This window comes from Kockiozyma suomiensis (assembly GCF_038497685.1).
Source record: "Kockiozyma suomiensis strain NRRL Y-17356 unplaced genomic scaffold V2V93scaffold_7, whole genome shotgun sequence".
Taxonomy (NCBI): Eukaryota; Fungi; Ascomycota; class Lipomycetes; order Lipomycetales; family Lipomycetaceae; genus Kockiozyma; species Kockiozyma suomiensis.
In genome coordinates, this window is record NW_027117670.1 from 280,600 (window position 1) to 296,617 (window position 16,018).

Genomic DNA, 16,018 nt, shown 5'->3' on the forward strand with positions numbered 1-16,018 from the left:
TACCGCTTTACTCAGCAGCCAGCTCAGTCATATACTTCTCATTATGAAAGGAGCAAACAATAATGTCGCCAATTCTTCTAGATAGTATGGTATTTTAGTTTTTTTAATCTGGGTTTGGCCATGTAGTTGACTTATGCCTGCTTGCTTCTGTTTATAGCTGTTGAAGCAGTACTCAGTCTATATTAGAATCAAATATATCAGATCATGTAATGTTTTTTGTACTTCTGTTGCTGCAAATGACACGATGGCCCACTAAATTTAATACATCATTAAACAAAAATCAAACCAGTTTTGATACCCCAATACAAAATAGCAATTAAAAAGCCAAAAATCAAAAACATCGTTCATGAACTAATGCACAACACCGACCGCTTCAGCACAACAGCCATATCCCTAGCTAATCCCCATCTCGTTCCACACCGCTCAAGAATTCCACTAAATTCACGAGTAACAGTCCGCAATAACTCTTCACTAGCTCGCTGCCTCAACTGCTGTAGTTCGCCGGCAAATCCAACCCCTTCGTCGTCATCATCAGCAGGACAATACCATGCCGGAGGCTGCTGAAGCTCAGTAGCAACTTGAATTCCCATGTCACCGGTAGGATCAATCAGCAGCGCGACTTGCTTAATAATCTCCCGCTCGTCTGACGAAATAGTTCCACCACTTTCAGAAACGGCGTCGATAACTGCCAGCCATGAGATGATATACAAGCACGCGTCCCAGAATCCTTGCAACTCTGTCGCCTCATGGATCTCTCGTCGGTTTTCCTGGCTACATAACGGATACGCGTACTCAATCGCACCAGTCAGCGCGTCCTGCACGCGCTTACCGTTTCGACCAAGAGTGCAAATTAAATCAATCTGAAACTCATCTTTGAAGTATATGTTACCAAAGATATCTGCCGCAGATCGAATCTCGCGTTGTCGTAATCGGCAAGTATGTACTAACGCCTTGCACCTTCGCACAGCAGTCTCTTCTGCGCTGCTGACGTTGCGCGCTAAAACCAGTAGAGACAGCTTGTCGAGCAGGATATCGACCTCTTCGACAGACAGTGCCCGCAAAAAGATCTTCTCTTCAACTTCTTCTTGCTGCTGCAGACATGCTGTATCCGCAGTCAGATACGCACGCTTAGACGCTTTGCTGCGCGCCATCTTGCGATAGTAGTCGAGAATAGCATGCAGGAAAATGCTCACAGTAAATAGCCCGATTTCACCATTATCTAGTGCCGACCCTGTCGGAGACCGAGCTGATACTGCCGTGGTTTGCATCTCCCATTCCTCGGCGGTCTGTGCCAACCATATCGCCTCTGACTCAGGAAGAGGCGGCTGTCCAAACTCATTCATCCATGCTAGCTGCTGTCGCTCCGACTGCTTGATATTATCGTCATTGTTATGTTTATTATTATCATCACTGTTATCGGTGCTGCTCTCATTCTTTTGATTTTTCTTTTGTTGATAATGCCGCTGTTGTTCCTGCAAGAGTGGCTGCTGGCCATACACAAGCGCAATCATCGACATAAGATCAGCGCATGCCCAAAACAAGCGCTCGTACGACTGACGCGAAATCCACGCCTGCCATGCTAAGGTGCATTTTTCCCCATTTCCATCGTTGATCATGACAAATTCTGCAACCTCGCAGCAAAACTTGTTCCATGTCGAGATATTTTGCCGCAACTTTGTAGCCGTATCGTCAAGATAGAGTGTCACATTCCCAAAATCTCCGCGCCAAACATCAAATAGATGACACAGCAACTGCGCTTGGAAAATAGGTAGTTGCTCGCTCATACTTAAACTTGGCATTTCATTGACGCGCACGAGGACCTGATCACAGGCAAGTCGTAATTCAACTGCCATCGTGTCTTGCGATAACTGAGCAGCACCAGTTGTTAGTATTGCAAGCAAAAGTACAGCTTCACAGGTAGCCATGCGGTTCATATCGGTTAGTGTCTGTTTACTGCTTTTGCTATCCAAAATAAATAAGTATTCAAAAAAGGAGTGGTGAATGATTGGAAAGACAGAGTCTACTTCAAGAATGTACATGTCGACGTAGGCATGCAAAGCCGCCGCCGACGGAATCAGAATGTTGAAATCAACATCATTGCACAATGGCTGTAGTAACGAGACAAAGTTCTTACGCATAGTGTCGTCCAGCGCGATGCCAACACGATTCTGCAGCTGCGTACTGCGATTAAGCTCAATTGAGCGCAGAGAGCACGACTGTACAGAAGCAGACCTTTCGTCAGCGAAAAATGTGCTCCACGAGGCGACTGTCTCGTCGTCAAAAATCGAGAGTTGCGGAGATGGAGGCGCGTTAAATGGCGGCGGCATGAGTTCACTATCGCTTACGGAAGGCCGGCCGCAGTCAACCGATAAGGAACGATGGCACTCCATGAGATCAGACGGGCTCATATAAGGTGCCGGGCCGGGCTCACTAGATCCATTGCTTTCGTCATCGTGTGGGATTGTGATCGATGCAATTTCGTCACTCAGAGCCAGAGCTGGAGGTGACGGCAGCGAGAACACTTTCTCGTCGTCGCTGACGGCAGCAAGTGCCGCAGCAGCACCTTTACTGGCATTCTCGCTGCCATTGCTGCTAAGAGGCGGCGAAAGTGGACATTCGGGCTCATTTATTGCACTACTGCTACTGCTGGTGCTACTGGTTGACTTCGAGCGAGGCAGGTAAGGAAGTTTCTTAGCCCGAGGTTTATGCAGAGCACGCGGTGGTTTACCATTTTGTGCAGCACGAGTACAATTTCTAATGTGCCGCTGCAAGATGTCTCTGTAACAAAAAAATACAATCAGTATAGCTGCACGGAGAAACAAAAGAACAGGTGACAAGCATACTTGCGACCGAAAGAGCTGTGACAGTGTGAGCAGTCGAAAGGTCGCTCTAGAGTATCTGCGAAGAAATTAGAGACGACAACGAAGAGATATGAAGGAACAGAAACAAGAACAGCATACGCGAGCGATTATGACGCACGAGGTGTTCGCTGCGCTTGAAGGAGGCATCGCACTGCGAGCAGGCGTAGGCTCTGCGGCGTCGGGATGCAGCGGATAGCTGCACAGCAGAAGCCATTGCCTGAGAAATTGCCGAAGATATTGCGTGAGAAAAAGAGCAGTAAGAGTAATGAGAGTAGTGACAGCAGTCGAAGCGGAGACGCCAGAGAGGTGAGGAAAAGAGCTCAATGCAGCAGAGAGCACCACAGAAAGACGAAAAGACAAAAGGAAAAGAAAGAGCGTGTCGGAACAAAGCTCGCGCATGGACGGGGTAATTCAGGGTTCGGGCACTTGGCGCAGAAACGCGGGGGAGCCGCGCGGGTCACGCAGCCAGTGTTTTTTTTTTCCACCGGAACCCTAATTGAGCTCTGCTGTTCTGGGCTACGCGGGGGCAGCTGCGCCGAGCGTCTGCGCGCAATGTAAACAGACAATGCTGGTTCCATCTGTTGCATGTGGATGCGAATGATGGAGAAAATGAAGAACATTGCTGAAACACTCTAGCCAGCAGCAGTAGCAGCAGCAGCATGCGGCGCACTGGGTTTGCGGTCTGCGGCCTGCCGGGGCGAGTTGGGTGGGCCGGACAAATTCATAGCAATCTGACCGAAGGCGCTCAGTTGCTCAGTTGCTCAGTTGCTCAATTACTCAGTAGACTGGACATCTACTGCTGAGTTTTGTCAATGCGTCGTAGGGTGTCCGCTGTCCTACAACTTCCTCCTCCGTTCACGGCTGCTCGGGGTGGCTACTCGGGGTTGCTCGCGCGGCTTCGTACTATCTCCTCCGGCGCTCCAACATTCAACCGGCCACGCTTCGTCTCTTGTCCCTTCGTCTCTTCCCCTCTTCATCTCTTCCCCGCCTCCGCTCCCCGCCTTCCCCTCTTCACCCCGCCTTCCTCTTCCAGCTGCGGCAGGCACTGCTCCCACACTGCTCACACCGTGCCCAGTTGTTATTCTTCCGCCACTTCCCCCTCCTGGTCAAGGACAATCTTGCATGCACTCTTGCATGCGGCATCTCGGAAGTACTACTTGTCCTCAAAGTCCATACCGGCCTCTTCCACTCGCATCGCCTGCGAGGCTCCAATCCATGCCGTCATCCCCGCTCGTGTAGCTCCGCCTTTGGCGCCCTCGTCTGCAGTCTCTTTACTTGTCTCTTCTTCATCTTCCTTACTGGAGGGACCCCACAGCTCTTCATCTGCCGCCGCATCTTCGCTTGCCTTTTGTCGTCGCCGGCTTAATAGCAGGATGAGTACCCGTCCGTAAATTGAAAACGCAGCATAGTCGTGCGCGATCTGCGGCTTCAAATCTTGCGCTTGCTCTTCTTCGTCTGATTCTCCTATAGTTACAGCCACTGACTCCTCATATTCCTCAAGATTAATGATCCCACCTCTCTTGCGCTTGCCCAGCTCGGGGCGCCTTTTTGTCGTTTTAGAGACAACCTTTAGCTGCTTCATTAGCAACTTGCTGCTGTCCTCATCCTCACGTAAAAACATCTTACAAACCCACCCCTCTTGTTCATTCGTGACCAAATCGCCTTTTCCGCCTTCAACCTTGCCAATCTCAATATTCACACCGTCATTCGTCGCCAGTGCACTTGCATCGAGCGTTTGCTGCTTCTTTGACTCATCCGCCTGCGCCCTAATCGCATTTACCATCTCTCCTGTAGTCACCAACGTTCCAGATGCTATGTCACGCAGTCTGGCAAAAACGAGCGGCCTTATGGCCGAGATCACAGATTGCAGCTTGCTAGACTGTCCCGTAGTGAAGAACGTAGCGTCGGCGTGCGAGGCGACGTGGATGCGTACCAGCATCGTCTGGCGCTCCGAGAGTCGTAGGTATCGTCTTCTATTATATCAAATTAATACCCATCCATTTCAATTCAATGAATCAAACATACATGAATGGCATTGTGCGCTCTTATTTTTGTGATATTGTTGAGCGACGCGAGTCTAAACACGCGCTTCGCGTATCGCTTTCCCAACCATTTTGCTCTCCCATGAGATCACGTGCTGGTTACTTGAAATAATGACAGGTTTCGATTAAATATGTTTTTCTTATATATACATGCATCTTCGCCTGATATATAATATACAATGATGCACTTCCACACGCCGCTCTATGCAAATAAAATCCAAAAATGCTCGACATCCCATTTACCCCACAACCCTTCGCTACCATTATGATAACCAGAAATTTCTCTTGAAGTCTGTGTAAGAAAGCCTCCAGACCAAAGTAAACACCAAAAGGAGCTTCTTCAAAAAAATTTCAGCCAAAAAGAAGAAAAAAAATCTACGTAAGCAGCTCCTCAAGAACCTCCTGATTTAAAAGACGTCACCAAAACCTCCAAACAACCAATTTGAAAATCACGCTAGCTCATCGCTTTCTGCGCGAAATCCCCAGAACCAACTTAGTCGAAGCATGCTCTGGTAATTTAAAATACGACTCACAAACCTCGGCAAGGTCAAGTGATGTCTCATAAAACTCAGACACTGCAAACACTAAAGTCAGCTAACAAAATACACTCTCAGTAATCGAAATAGACTTCTCAACTTACTAGAGTATCCAATTTCTGCAAGAATAGAACGCACGCTGAACAATTCCACTGCAGGAATTGCTATTGCCTCCAACTGTCTTCGTTCTTCCTTTTCTTGCTCCGCCATCTTTCGACGTGAAAGCTTACCCGATCCCGCAATGGAACTATAAAACGAACTACGCGGTGAGGATTTTTGGGGCGGAGAACGAACCAATACTGGTTCATTCGTTTGACGCACTCCACGCGCCAAATCTAAAGGTGGGGATGTGGATGACGATGAAAGCGAGTATCGATTGCGCTTATCTGGGTGTAAAGATGTAGTCGGTGACGTCGATGATGCCCACGCAGGTTGCCGTTGTTTTGACAGTCCTGCTGCTACCGTAATCGGCGACGATGAGATCATGCTTGGAGCTCTAGTAGACGCAGGTGACGGGGATACTTCAGGCGTCGTCTCTGAACTCGTCGCGCTCGCGGAGGATCTCGAGTACCGTTTCTTAGGCGTCGAGTCTGGCGTCAGAAGCCCACTAACAATCTTCGATCGTGACTTATGTTCCCCACGACTTGTTGGCGTCGACGGATATTGCACACTTAGATTTCGTTCATGTTTTACTTTCCCATCTGCAGTATTTGTCATCAGCGACGACGAGGACGATGAGGACGATGATGCCGGAGGCGGCCAAGGCGAGTCGTAAGGAATTGGCGCAAAGAACTCACTGAATCCTGAGCCCGTCGATAGAAAAGGAAAATAGGCCGAGGTAGGTCGTTTCGATGACATCGCTTGCTTCTCAATTTTCGTTTTCCTTCCCAAGAGTAGGCTGATGAAGCTCAAAAGTTGTTGATAGTGCAGGATAAAGCACGCGTCTGAGAGAGTCGTCGCTCAGCCCAGCCACCCTCGCCTGCATCGAGCCGCAGCATTCTTACGCGTTTCTACGACGGATTAGTCTACTCGTATATTTATTCTAGTTTTTACTGCCTGCTATTCACTCTATTAAAATACACAAAATCATCGTATTGATCACTGTATTTGAAAGTTCACTCTCCTCTTATCACACGAAAAGAAATGCAAACGCCCTCCTTTCCCAAAAATGATAGAAAGTGAAAAATATGAACAAAAAACATGATGCCAATGCTGATATACACACTAGTAGTTCCTGATGAACATAAAATGAAAAATTATTATAAAGGATGAAATCCGAAAAAAAAAAAAAAAAAAAAAAAAAGAAAACTCAAGGTGACAGGGAATGCAAATAAAGAAAAATCTATACCCTCATTGCGCAGCTAAACTCCCGAGCATTGCTAAGAAACTTATGAGTAGCCGTATAGTGATAATAGATTCCTCCAACAACCGCCACATGCCACAAATTATGCGATGCACCAATCCAGTCAAAAATCCGACCAGGTAATAACCTTTCCGGAAACAAAAATCCATAAATTAAAACACCGACAGTATAACATAACAGACTCTTCACAATCGGGAGATAGAATAACAGAGTGTTCATTATACCGCGGGTCCAGGACAAGTGCACGAGCGCAAGCATCCCTGATAATGCAAGACAGACAAAGAACACAATCCGTAGCCATCGATTTTCGGCACGGTCAAATGCTGGATGCCAGGCCAAGAAAACGCCGGTGGTGCCAAGAATTGCTGTCGTACCCATGTAAATTGTGCGCATATTCGGCTGGCAGTAGAATGAAGTGTACTGGGTCGTAAGAATTGAGCAAGCAATAAGAAGCGAAATACCGGTGTAATCTACGCATGCGAAGCGGTTTTTATGCGAGAGAATGCCGATACTGTTGAATGTATGCCAGATGGTTGACGTGAGCAGGCATTTCAATGCAGCAAATAAAAAGATTCCAAAAACAATCTTGTCATAAGTCGTCATAGTCGCAAATATCGGCGATGCAGGGTAATAATACAGCGCGACAGCAAGCATTATTATAAATCCGAAGCCGTGTGTCCAAATATTACACGTCTCGTTGTGGAGCTTGAACATGCTTAGCAGACACTCTGTGTATGTTGCACAAAAACGGTATCCACCCCAAATATACGGGTTCTCGCGCCACTGTAGCGGTAACTCCTCGTACGTAATTAATCTCGTGCGTGCAATCCTCAAAGCGGCTTCAATACTGCGATCAAACACCGTTCCTACAACATTCGAGTCGGCAACGCTTTTCATCGTAGCGTCAACAGTAGAATAACATTGTTGTTCGAGTCCGCGCAATTTCTGCTCAAGAAATCTCATACTTGCCGCAACTTTTGCCGGTAACGGCCCGCGCGCAACCCACGACTCGCTATATCGCTTCTCGAGAATGGCTACTACGGCTTCGCCACGGTACCAACTCTCGCCAATTACCTCACCACCTATCCTACCGCAGGATTCACGTACGGAGTCAAGGGTTTCAAAAGCAGTCGAGAAGCTTTCGTCGAGTTGGGATAAGCCGTAGGATTCAAGAGCTTTGAGTCGCTGCTCCAAATGGCTCAAAAACAAGTCAAGCTACAGTTCTCGTCAGTTTCTGACAAGTGAGAAAAGCAAAGCAGAATGAACGCACTTTTAGTAAAACAACGCTTTCGATTGACTCGATATCCAAAGACAGTTTTTTGGAATGCGAGTGGAAAGAATGGCGACGCGACGAGCTTGTCGACGACGAAGACGACGAAGCGGACCTTATTGGCGCAGGCCGTCTTTGATATGCCTGCTCGCCACCATGATTACCTAGCAGAGGCTCACTCTCTGAGTCCGAATTCTCGCACATATCCAAAAAGGACTTTGGAAAGAATAAAAAGGTAGAACCCCACCTCAGAGAATGCAGGTGGCAAGCAGAGAAAGCCGTCAGCGCAGGCAAACTCGGAGTCTAGAGACTTTTATTTTTGTATTTGCCGCTCTCCAGTTGTTTGGCGTAAAAATAAAGCGTTTTCTTAAACTTTAATTGCAAAAATGCCCTCTAAAATAATATTAGGTTTGAACTTTAATTTAAGGGGCCAACAAGATCCAATCCAATTAATACGGCATGCTCTACACCTGTTGTAGCTATTCATGAGCCAGCTTGCAATGAAATCTTTATTCTATATCCAGTGAATCCTCGTATCGTACAGTGTAGTCCTGACATGCCAATTCTCTTTCTGTCATCTTCAAATCCGTACTGCTGCTAGGCAAATACTAGTCTAAAAACACAGCGATCAGAATCACTAAGCATATAAAGACCTGCAGCAAAGACCTGCAGCAAAGACCTGCAGCAAAGACCTGTAGATGCTCAAAAGCAAATGAATGTGGAGTCAGAACATGGACAACTCTTCTGTTATCAGCGAAGGCCTGTCTCAGTAAACAAATCCCACAATGACGACGCATTCGTCAAAGTCTCGGTAGATTCCGCAGCATGCTTTTTCTCCTTCTTGGGATACATCCACCTCCGTAACTGTACCATCATAACAGCATATGCCGACAGCGTCACCAGCGAAACAGCAGTCTGCCAAATCATGACTTCGACCATCGAGCTCAGATTTCCACACTCCAAGTTACCGTACACAATCTCAGTAGAGAGTCCCTTAGCCTCGAGTGCGTGCCGCGCTATATATCGATATAGGAATGATCGAATAGGTGCTTTTATTATATTTCCCAAAATTATTTCAGCAGTAGCGACTCCGAATATTGATACTGCATCGGCAAATAACCCACGCCTTCGCGGTCTCGGCCACTGTATCTTCTGAATAAATATAGAAGAAATAAAATGGTTGATGAGTTCTAGAAAAGAAATAAAAAGAGGGTCGAGCCTTTTGCCGCTGATTATTGCAAGCCATGCTTCTTTTACTGTGGACTGCAATGGAAGTGTTTGTGATACGGGGATGAGGCCTAGAGATTGCAGTACGCCATGTTCGTAGAGTGGATAGCGCAGTATCCATAGCACACACGTACCGCTAACCACACGTCAGTACCAGTAGATTTTTGATCACAAGAAAAAGTAAAAAGATCGGAATATACCCTAAAGCAAGCGCATTGTTAACAGAGGCATACGATTGATATTCCGGCTGGCTAGATTCCATTGAAAGCCGCGTTTCATACAAAATCTCGGGCACTATGCCAGCAAACACCTCTCTCAGACCAAAAGATTCAGGTGCTCGTCCTGTAGCTAATCCAATAGGACCACTACCAAGTGCGACATCTCGCGGATTTCTAAAGGTAACTCGCAATCTAAAGAGCCGTCGTAAAGGCCATTCGAGCAACCATAGCACAGCCGTAAACGGAATCTCGAGCACTAACGTAAGAAAATCAGCGCGACGACGCACCATCTCTCGATTAGTTGCATCGACATAGCTTTGTGGAGCAGTGTCATGTAAAATACGATGCTGCGCTTTGAGCAGCTCGCGATTGAGGAAGAGGATGCGGTGGATGTCGGGGTTGGATGGCTGCGATGATGCTTGAGATTGAGGAGGTCGCCGAGAGTTATCGGGACCAAGCGCTAGCCTTTGTAGACGTGGCGTGAGCATTTTGCTCGTCTATTGTTAATGGTGTTGATATCGGTTAGCACTGTCTGTCTGTGAGCTGCTGGGTGTGGTTGATCAGTGACGGATTATCGATTCAAGCCGCAGGACAATTTCAAGTTTATGATGGAGAGAGAAAGGTCACTTTTCAATTTGCGCCTTCACTCCGAAGCTCTGTATTTATCTTCTTCACTTATTGCAAGAGATTATCAAACCCGCATTTTTTAAATCAGAACCGACTTAATACACATTAACAATATACAAAAAAAAAAGGACTTTTGATATCCGCCCCACAAATTCTATAAACGCACAATTTGACCACCTTCAAGCACAGCAAAATGCTCTACAATCATCTGCTTTTTTCATTCGCAAACTCGAATACAGTTTACTGATAACCCGCGGTGATAGCCACCACCTCTACCAATCCCGCGCTCTTATTGTGTGCGCCCTCGTAATCTAATTTACTCTTCCAAGAGCAATCTTGCACCATACTCAGAGCACACATACACAACATCACACTTATCGTTGAATCCATTGAAACCCGTAGCCGCAGACAAAGTATACGCGCCAAATCCGTTAAAGTACACCCAATCGCCGACCTCTAGCACATACGGCAGGTTGCACTCGCTCGTTACGCAATCGATACCATCGCACGTAGGTCCCCACACAGACGCCTTGACTAGTCCACTGGAGTTCTCCGCATCGCCGTACATAAATCTTCCTGCGTGCGTCAGAACACGTACGACAGGCTGCTGGTGATCAAATAGAATACAGTTCATGTTGCCGTACACACCGTCGTTAAGGTACAGCATCACTCTAGCCAGTTGTGGCACTTCGCGACGTGCAATTACATGCGCGGCAAGCGTGAACGCAGAAGCGACATAGTATCTCCCAGGTTCGGCAATTACGCGCACAGAAGGCGGAAAATATGCATCGAGAGCGGGACCTAGAACGCCAGCAATTTCCTCAAAATTATCATCGCAGAATCCACCGCCAACATCTAGCGTCGACAGCGTCATACCGAGAGCGGCAGCCTCGTCAAATACTTTGCACGCGCTACGTACGGCATCGACAAAGGGCTTTCCCCCCGCCGCGCCGGATCCGACGTGAAACGAAACGCCAATGACGTTAAGCTCGAGGTCTTGCGCAAGTTTGAGCAACGTAGCCGTAGACTGCAACGCAGCGCCATACTTCATCGAAAACTGGCACAGCGCACCGGAATCATCTGTGACAATTCGTAAAAGTAATTCAGCGCTGGGAAAGTAGCGTTTGATCTTGTATAATTCTTCGGCATTGTCAAACGTCATCTTGCGCAGTTCGCGCTGGGCCGCGTAGCGGATAAACGATGCCGCCTTGCAAGGTTGCGCATAGACTATGCGCGACGGAGATACACCAAGACTCATCACCAGGTCCATCTCCTTCTTCGATGCGCAATCGAAGCCAGTACCGAGTCGTGCTAGCAATTTCAAGATTTTGACATCGGGATTACACTTGACAGCTACAGTACACACACAGGGCCTGTCAGCACCGCAAGCAATAATCTCTAAATAATATTAAAAAAGGAACATACCATAAAAAGGTTCTACTCTGGGAAGATTCAGCTTCCAGCGCACATGCTGTCGATAAATTTCTCCAACATCAGCGACAAAAAAAGAATCCTCTCCTCCAGCAGCGCACGAGTACGCATCAACCTGCTGTACGCGATTACGCAAAGCCCGCGAAATCAACGTTTGTCCGTATCCGCATCCATTGGAAAAGTTCGCAGAAGTCACGGATTTGGCTCGCGAAACAGAGGTCACTTGAGAGCCGGCGCCATCGACGTCGTGTGCAGGTGTCAAGGACGATGCACACAGAGCATTTGTCGCAACTTCGGTCATCGAAGTGAGGAAAGGAGGAGAAAAGGGGGGGAGAATAGTTGAAGGACCTCAAGCGGCAGGAGATATAATGTCTGTGCGGATTGGCACAGGAGTTAGGAGTATGAGAAAAGTGGGAAGAGAGAGTGTGTAGAGGTGGACGAGACTAGAGATACAAGGGCTTGGTTTCTGGGTGTGAATTGAGAGCGATCATGATTAGTAATAAATATTAGCATATACAGTCATCACTTAATAAGAGCAAAAGAATATAATTAATGTACAAGTTTAGTAGAAAACAAATAAAGGCTTTTTTATGTATATTGAATACTATTCTAAGCGTCGATATTTAGCAACTTGCTCGTCATCTTCGACCGCATCGTCAAATCGTCCGTTACTGCCATTCTCAGTCTCCTGGACATTGACGACAATCCTATCTTCTCCCTCAACTGCAATATCCGTGAATTGATCTACATTATCGGCGGTTATCCACTCATGACCGTCACCATATATTTCGTTGCGGGAACTAAGTACCCGTACCCCTCCATCATCTTCGTCGCTGTCGTCGCCGTATTCAGAGTCTGATTCGTCGGGATTTAACGCAGAGCAATCAGACAGTGCAGAGAATAGCTGATCAATATCTGTGTCTGTGTCATATCCTTCCAGTGCTTCTATAACGAGCTCCAATAGATCATGTGGTTCCTCTTCGTTCTCATCCTCTTCCTCCTCATCGGCGTTGTTGGTGTCGTCGTTTACATGTTCAGCAGCCGCGATAGTAAGCGGAATTCTTTCCAGTTGTAAATACAACCCTACCGATGGAGTTCTTTGAATCGCATGGACTGTAATGAGATTATACGGAACTGACAATCCCTTGTCTTGTTCGCGCGAGTAAAATATCAAACTCCTGGATCAAAAATCAGTCTTCTTATCTAATTACTTTTCCACGAAACAGCCCGAACAAAGCCACTTACTTTTGCGACACGTATACATCATATTCTCCAAGGACTTGACCAAATCCAGATATACTAATTGCCTCAGGGCGAGCAGTAACCTTTCTCCTCGCGGAATAATAATATAGCTCATTATTTTCGCCGTCTTGTGCGATCCTCACGTTCTCGTCATCAATTGGTGTCCGTAGACTTGAAAATGAAGGTAACGAGTTTATTACTGTAATTGTCATTTTCGCCTTCTTCTATTTGATCACGTCGTGGATAGCATATATCAAGATTTGAATGAGTGATAATAAATACTGCATGCCCATTTTCAGGGATGAAGTCGACTAGGTCATAGGGTTAGGATATTTGGAGCAGAGATTCCCTTGTAAAGCTGAAGATGGATTTTTAAAGACAAGGGAGTGTAACTACGAGATGAAAAAAGAGCCTGTGAAATGTCAAATATATGTCAGATAGATGTCAGATAGATGTCAGCAAATATCAACTGTTATGAACAGTATATGTTAAAGAAAGGGTGCCGTATTATGCACTGGTGACCTCAAATATGAGTACATCCGCCTATACACGACAACTAGTATATGTCCAACAAAAAGACGAGATAAAATAATTAAGTAGAATTATTATTAATAGATAACATTTCAAAAGATTGCTTTGATAGACGAAATATACAAAAACAATATTTTAAACTACATTCATCCTAATATCCTGGCTGCTGCAGCAAAGCCGCACGGTATCGAAATCTCAAACCAATCTGTCCTCAGACTATTATAACCTTTATAAACAAACATAGCTTTTGATTTTCTGAGTAACTTGAAATGGCTTTGACAAATGCCAAGATCACTGATGTTAAGGATTTGGTAATTCTATGATCTCTGTGTTTGTATTGTGCTTATGACTAACTACATTCAGAAATCCGAAGACGCACGATGGGTTAAAGTAGGTATCCTGGTTTCACTTTCAGCAATTTTCTTATATTGACAATCTCAGATTCAAAAAGTCTACTACAATGACCCAAACGGGAAAGGTTTGTGGATTACTTTGTCATTTTACAATTGTATAATCTAACGTTATAAAATATAGCTCGCGACTGGGAATTCTGCTCGCGACAGACTCGTGTGGAAGGTAGCGATGTAGATGGTATTTTCTCTTGCTTCCTATCGATCGCTTTAAGAATTCAGGTTAGTTAATTTTAACATTCACAGGCGTCGGTATCCTAGCGATCTTTGAGAAGCCAAGCGGTCCCGAAATCCTTCTCCAGCGCCAATTCCGTCCCCCAGTTAACGGTGTACGTTCTCTTTCTCGCTCTCTCTCTCGGCTCGCTCTCAGATCAAAAACTGACAGTTATCCGTATAAAAGGTTGTTATTGAGTTTCCTGCTGGACTGCTCGATAAAAATGAGACTCCCGAACAGTGCGCCGAACGCGAACTACTCGAAGAAACCGGGTATATAGGAAAAGCCTTCCATAGCAGTCCTATCCTTTTCTGCGATCCTGGTATGATTACATTGTCTAAAGTGATGAGCGACTGTGTGAGTTTAATAACTGACTGTATTGATTTCTTCATTTGAAATAAAGGTTTCTGTAATACGAATTTGAAGTTGGTGCAAGTCTCGATTGATTTGAATGACGAGAGAAATAAGACGCCAAAGCAACAACTTGAAGACGGCGAATTCATTGAAAATTTCACAGGTATGTTTTCTCATTTCTGAATTCTCGTAAATAGGTAGACTGATCTAACGGTGTTCAATTGCTTAAGTTCCCCTCAAAGAATTCCCTGAGCGTCTTGAAGCACTTGCAAAGGAAGGATACGTATTAGATGCGCGATTGATGAATATCGCTGAGGGAATCCTCGTTGCGCGTAAATACGCCTTGTAACTTTCACTTCTCTCCTCACTGGTAAATACTACTATTATTTCTTTTCATGAAGTTTATAAATAAAAGATAAAATATGCATAGCTAAGTGTAACCAAAAAAAAAAAACTGGAAATTAAACCATGAAATAAAGAAAATAAGATTGCAAATTAAACGTATCAAATGTTACCAATTACGCCCATCCTACACGATAGCAAATATTAAAATGAGAAACGCACTTAAAAGAAAACAGATCTATTTAGTTACGACGTCAAAGCTTTCGCCGCTGACGGCGCCTCCCCTCATCGAGTTTCGCACGTTGCGCTTAAATACGTCGCGGTTGCGTTGTAAGTCTAATGCTGCCTCTGTAGAATTTAAAAAAAACAAGATGGTTAATACCGCGTGCTTATACGAAATGAGCAGAAATAAATGGGGTGAGAGAGTACCTTTATTTAGAGGGTCTGATGCATTCGGCTCCAAAAAGAGATATTGTAATCCAACAAGAACAGCGTTTCTAAAAAATCATATTAGATTGGTATTTGACCGAAATAGAAGATCAAATGTTATGTAGACTCATACAGGTTAAGCACGGGTTTCCAGTCTTCACGAAGAATATTCAAGCACACATTACCATCCAAATCGATATTCGGGTGATAAATCTATAATCAGCATACAGTCAGATACTCCATCTTATAATTCGCACACACACAGACAGTTTCTCTCATAGAGAATCCTCAGATGAAGAGAGGGTTGTCCAAACAATACATACCTTCTGAGTACATTTAACCTTTGGCGGCTCATGCGGAAAGTTATTATTGATCTTGAACGTGAAATTGAATCTTCCGCCTTGATACATTCCCTCATCAGGCTCAATAGTAACCTCAAAATTCAATAAATCATCCGGATTAGGAAAATGTGTCTTCATAGTCGACGGAAGCGACAACTCGGTAAGATCTATATGAATGTTAATCTCCCGGTTCGGCTTCTTATAATCTAAATAGATATACTGCATATTATCGCACCTTTCTGGACGCGAATCTGAGCAGCAGTTACTTTCTTCTTTACTACTCCGTCGCCATTAGCAGCCGCTTCCTTTTGCTGCTGCTGCTGCTGCTGCTTCATACTCCAGATTTTCAACTATTCCAAACTTGTCAGTGCCGTCATCCTTTTAAACACTATATTAAATGCATACCATCGTTAATTAAATTCTCTAATATATAACTATATATATTATTGCGATAAGGAAATAATATCCGCGCAGATAAATCGATTGCTAAATGCTCACGAGGCACACACAAACTCGCGAGTCCGAGCGCCAATCTGCGATTCTTACTTAGTCTTGCACAAACCCCTTTATGCTTACTTTC

At 45.4% G+C, this 16,018-nt stretch overlaps 9 protein-coding genes across 9 annotated transcripts; 1 reads left to right on the forward strand and 8 right to left on the reverse strand.

Annotated features, from left to right (window-relative positions):
- Window positions 1-344: 344 nt before the first annotated feature.
- On the reverse strand, window positions 345-3,075 carry V2V93DRAFT_380273 (uncharacterized protein; the record flags this gene model as incomplete). Its single annotated transcript, XM_066912050.1, has 3 exons — window positions 345-2,778; window positions 2,844-2,898; window positions 2,961-3,075. 3 exons carry the CDS (start codon window positions 3,073-3,075, stop codon window positions 345-347), a joined length of 2,604 nt encoding a protein of 867 aa, XP_066765663.1.
- Window positions 3,076-4,014: 939 nt separating this feature from the next.
- Window positions 4,015-4,897, reverse strand: V2V93DRAFT_380274 (uncharacterized protein; the record flags this gene model as incomplete). The annotated part of the gene is made up of 2 exons (XM_066912051.1): window positions 4,015-4,834; window positions 4,887-4,897. The coding sequence occupies 2 exons, from the start codon at window positions 4,895-4,897 to the stop codon at window positions 4,015-4,017; spliced, it is 831 nt and encodes a 276-aa protein (XP_066765664.1).
- Window positions 4,898-5,001: 104 nt separating this feature from the next.
- Window positions 5,002-6,408, reverse strand: V2V93DRAFT_369662 (uncharacterized protein). The gene is made up of 2 exons (XM_066910081.1): window positions 5,544-6,408; window positions 5,002-5,478 (listed from the first exon to the last, which is right to left on the reverse strand). The coding sequence occupies exons 1-2, from the start codon at window positions 6,295-6,297 to the stop codon at window positions 5,363-5,365; spliced, it is 870 nt and encodes a 289-aa protein (XP_066765665.1). The 5' UTR covers window positions 6,298-6,408; the 3' UTR covers window positions 5,002-5,362.
- Window positions 6,409-6,781: 373 nt separating this feature from the next.
- V2V93DRAFT_391263 (hemolysin-III related-domain-containing protein) lies at window positions 6,782-8,276 on the reverse strand (the record flags this gene model as incomplete). Its single annotated transcript, XM_066912432.1, has 2 exons — window positions 6,782-8,017; window positions 8,073-8,276. The coding sequence occupies 2 exons, from the start codon at window positions 8,274-8,276 to the stop codon at window positions 6,782-6,784; spliced, it is 1,440 nt and encodes a 479-aa protein (XP_066765666.1).
- Window positions 8,277-8,822: 546 nt separating this feature from the next.
- V2V93DRAFT_380277 (uncharacterized protein) lies at window positions 8,823-10,005 on the reverse strand (the record flags this gene model as incomplete). The annotated part of the gene is made up of 2 exons (XM_066912052.1): window positions 8,823-9,435; window positions 9,500-10,005. 2 exons carry the CDS (start codon window positions 10,003-10,005, stop codon window positions 8,823-8,825), a joined length of 1,119 nt encoding a protein of 372 aa, XP_066765667.1.
- A 137-nt stretch (window positions 10,006-10,142) lies between these two features.
- V2V93DRAFT_346401 (pyridoxal-dependent decarboxylase) lies at window positions 10,143-12,015 on the reverse strand. Its single transcript, XM_066907898.1, has 2 exons — window positions 11,570-12,015; window positions 10,143-11,497 (listed from the first exon to the last, which is right to left on the reverse strand). The coding sequence occupies exons 1-2, from the start codon at window positions 11,874-11,876 to the stop codon at window positions 10,461-10,463; spliced, it is 1,344 nt and encodes a 447-aa protein (XP_066765668.1). The 5' UTR covers window positions 11,877-12,015; the 3' UTR covers window positions 10,143-10,460.
- A 69-nt stretch (window positions 12,016-12,084) lies between these two features.
- Window positions 12,085-13,454, reverse strand: V2V93DRAFT_386338 (regulator of volume decrease after cellular swelling-domain-containing protein). The gene is made up of 2 exons (XM_066912270.1): window positions 12,821-13,454; window positions 12,085-12,753 (listed from the first exon to the last, which is right to left on the reverse strand). Exons 1-2 carry the CDS (start codon window positions 13,027-13,029, stop codon window positions 12,180-12,182), a joined length of 783 nt encoding a protein of 260 aa, XP_066765669.1. The 5' UTR covers window positions 13,030-13,454; the 3' UTR covers window positions 12,085-12,179.
- A 77-nt stretch (window positions 13,455-13,531) lies between these two features.
- V2V93DRAFT_369671 (NUDIX hydrolase domain-like protein) lies at window positions 13,532-14,808 on the forward strand. The gene is made up of 8 exons (XM_066910082.1): window positions 13,532-13,659; window positions 13,712-13,738; window positions 13,790-13,826; window positions 13,883-13,939; window positions 14,005-14,087; window positions 14,159-14,294; window positions 14,376-14,489; window positions 14,557-14,808. The coding sequence occupies exons 1-8, from the start codon at window positions 13,618-13,620 to the stop codon at window positions 14,673-14,675; spliced, it is 615 nt and encodes a 204-aa protein (XP_066765670.1). The 5' UTR covers window positions 13,532-13,617; the 3' UTR covers window positions 14,676-14,808.
- V2V93DRAFT_335369 (ubiquitin-conjugating enzyme/RWD-like protein) lies at window positions 14,609-15,938 on the reverse strand. Its single transcript, XM_066907721.1, has 6 exons — window positions 15,844-15,938; window positions 15,674-15,788; window positions 15,421-15,605; window positions 15,231-15,310; window positions 15,098-15,165; window positions 14,609-15,016 (listed from the first exon to the last, which is right to left on the reverse strand). Exons 1-6 carry the CDS (start codon window positions 15,844-15,846, stop codon window positions 14,907-14,909), a joined length of 561 nt encoding a protein of 186 aa, XP_066765671.1. The 5' UTR covers window positions 15,847-15,938; the 3' UTR covers window positions 14,609-14,906.
- Window positions 15,939-16,018: the final 80 nt, after the last annotated feature.

Bases quoted from the DNA above. Each gene is read 5' to 3' on its own strand.
- V2V93DRAFT_369662 (XM_066910081.1), bottom strand. From the start codon at position 6,297: ATGTCATCGAAACGACCTACCTCGGCCTATTTTCCTTTTCTATCGACG. The intron at 5,479-5,543 runs GTAAGTTGAGAA...TAGTGTTTGCAG, and splicing joins TGCAGAAATTGGATACTCTA to TGTCTGAGTTTTATGAGACA.
- V2V93DRAFT_346401 (XM_066907898.1), bottom strand. From the start codon at position 11,876: ATGACCGAAGTTGCGACAAATGCTCTGTGTGCATCGTCCTTGACACCT. The intron at 11,498-11,569 runs GTATGTTCCTTT...TGTGTACTGTAG, and splicing joins CAGAGTAGAACCTTTTTATG to CTGTCAAGTGTAATCCCGAT.
- V2V93DRAFT_386338 (XM_066912270.1), bottom strand. From the start codon at position 13,029: ATGACAATTACAGTAATAAACTCGTTACCTTCATTTTCAAGTCTACGG. The intron at 12,754-12,820 runs GTAAGTGGCTTT...TTTTTGATCCAG, and splicing joins GATGTATACGTGTCGCAAAA to GAGTTTGATATTTTACTCGC.
- V2V93DRAFT_369671 (XM_066910082.1), top strand. From the start codon at position 13,618: ATGGCTTTGACAAATGCCAAGATCACTGATGTTAAGGATTTG. The intron at 14,088-14,158 runs GTACGTTCTCTT...TCCGTATAAAAG, and splicing joins TCCGTCCCCCAGTTAACGGT to GTTGTTATTGAGTTTCCTGC. The intron at 14,295-14,375 runs GTATGATTACAT...TTTGAAATAAAG, and splicing joins TATCCTTTTCTGCGATCCTG to GTTTCTGTAATACGAATTTG.
- V2V93DRAFT_335369 (XM_066907721.1), bottom strand. The intron at 15,311-15,420 runs GTATGTATTGTT...TGCTGATTATAG, and splicing joins AGGTTAAATGTACTCAGAAG to ATTTATCACCCGAATATCGA. The intron at 15,017-15,097 runs GTACTCTCTCAC...TAAATTCTACAG, and splicing joins ATCAGACCCTCTAAATAAAG to AGGCAGCATTAGACTTACAA.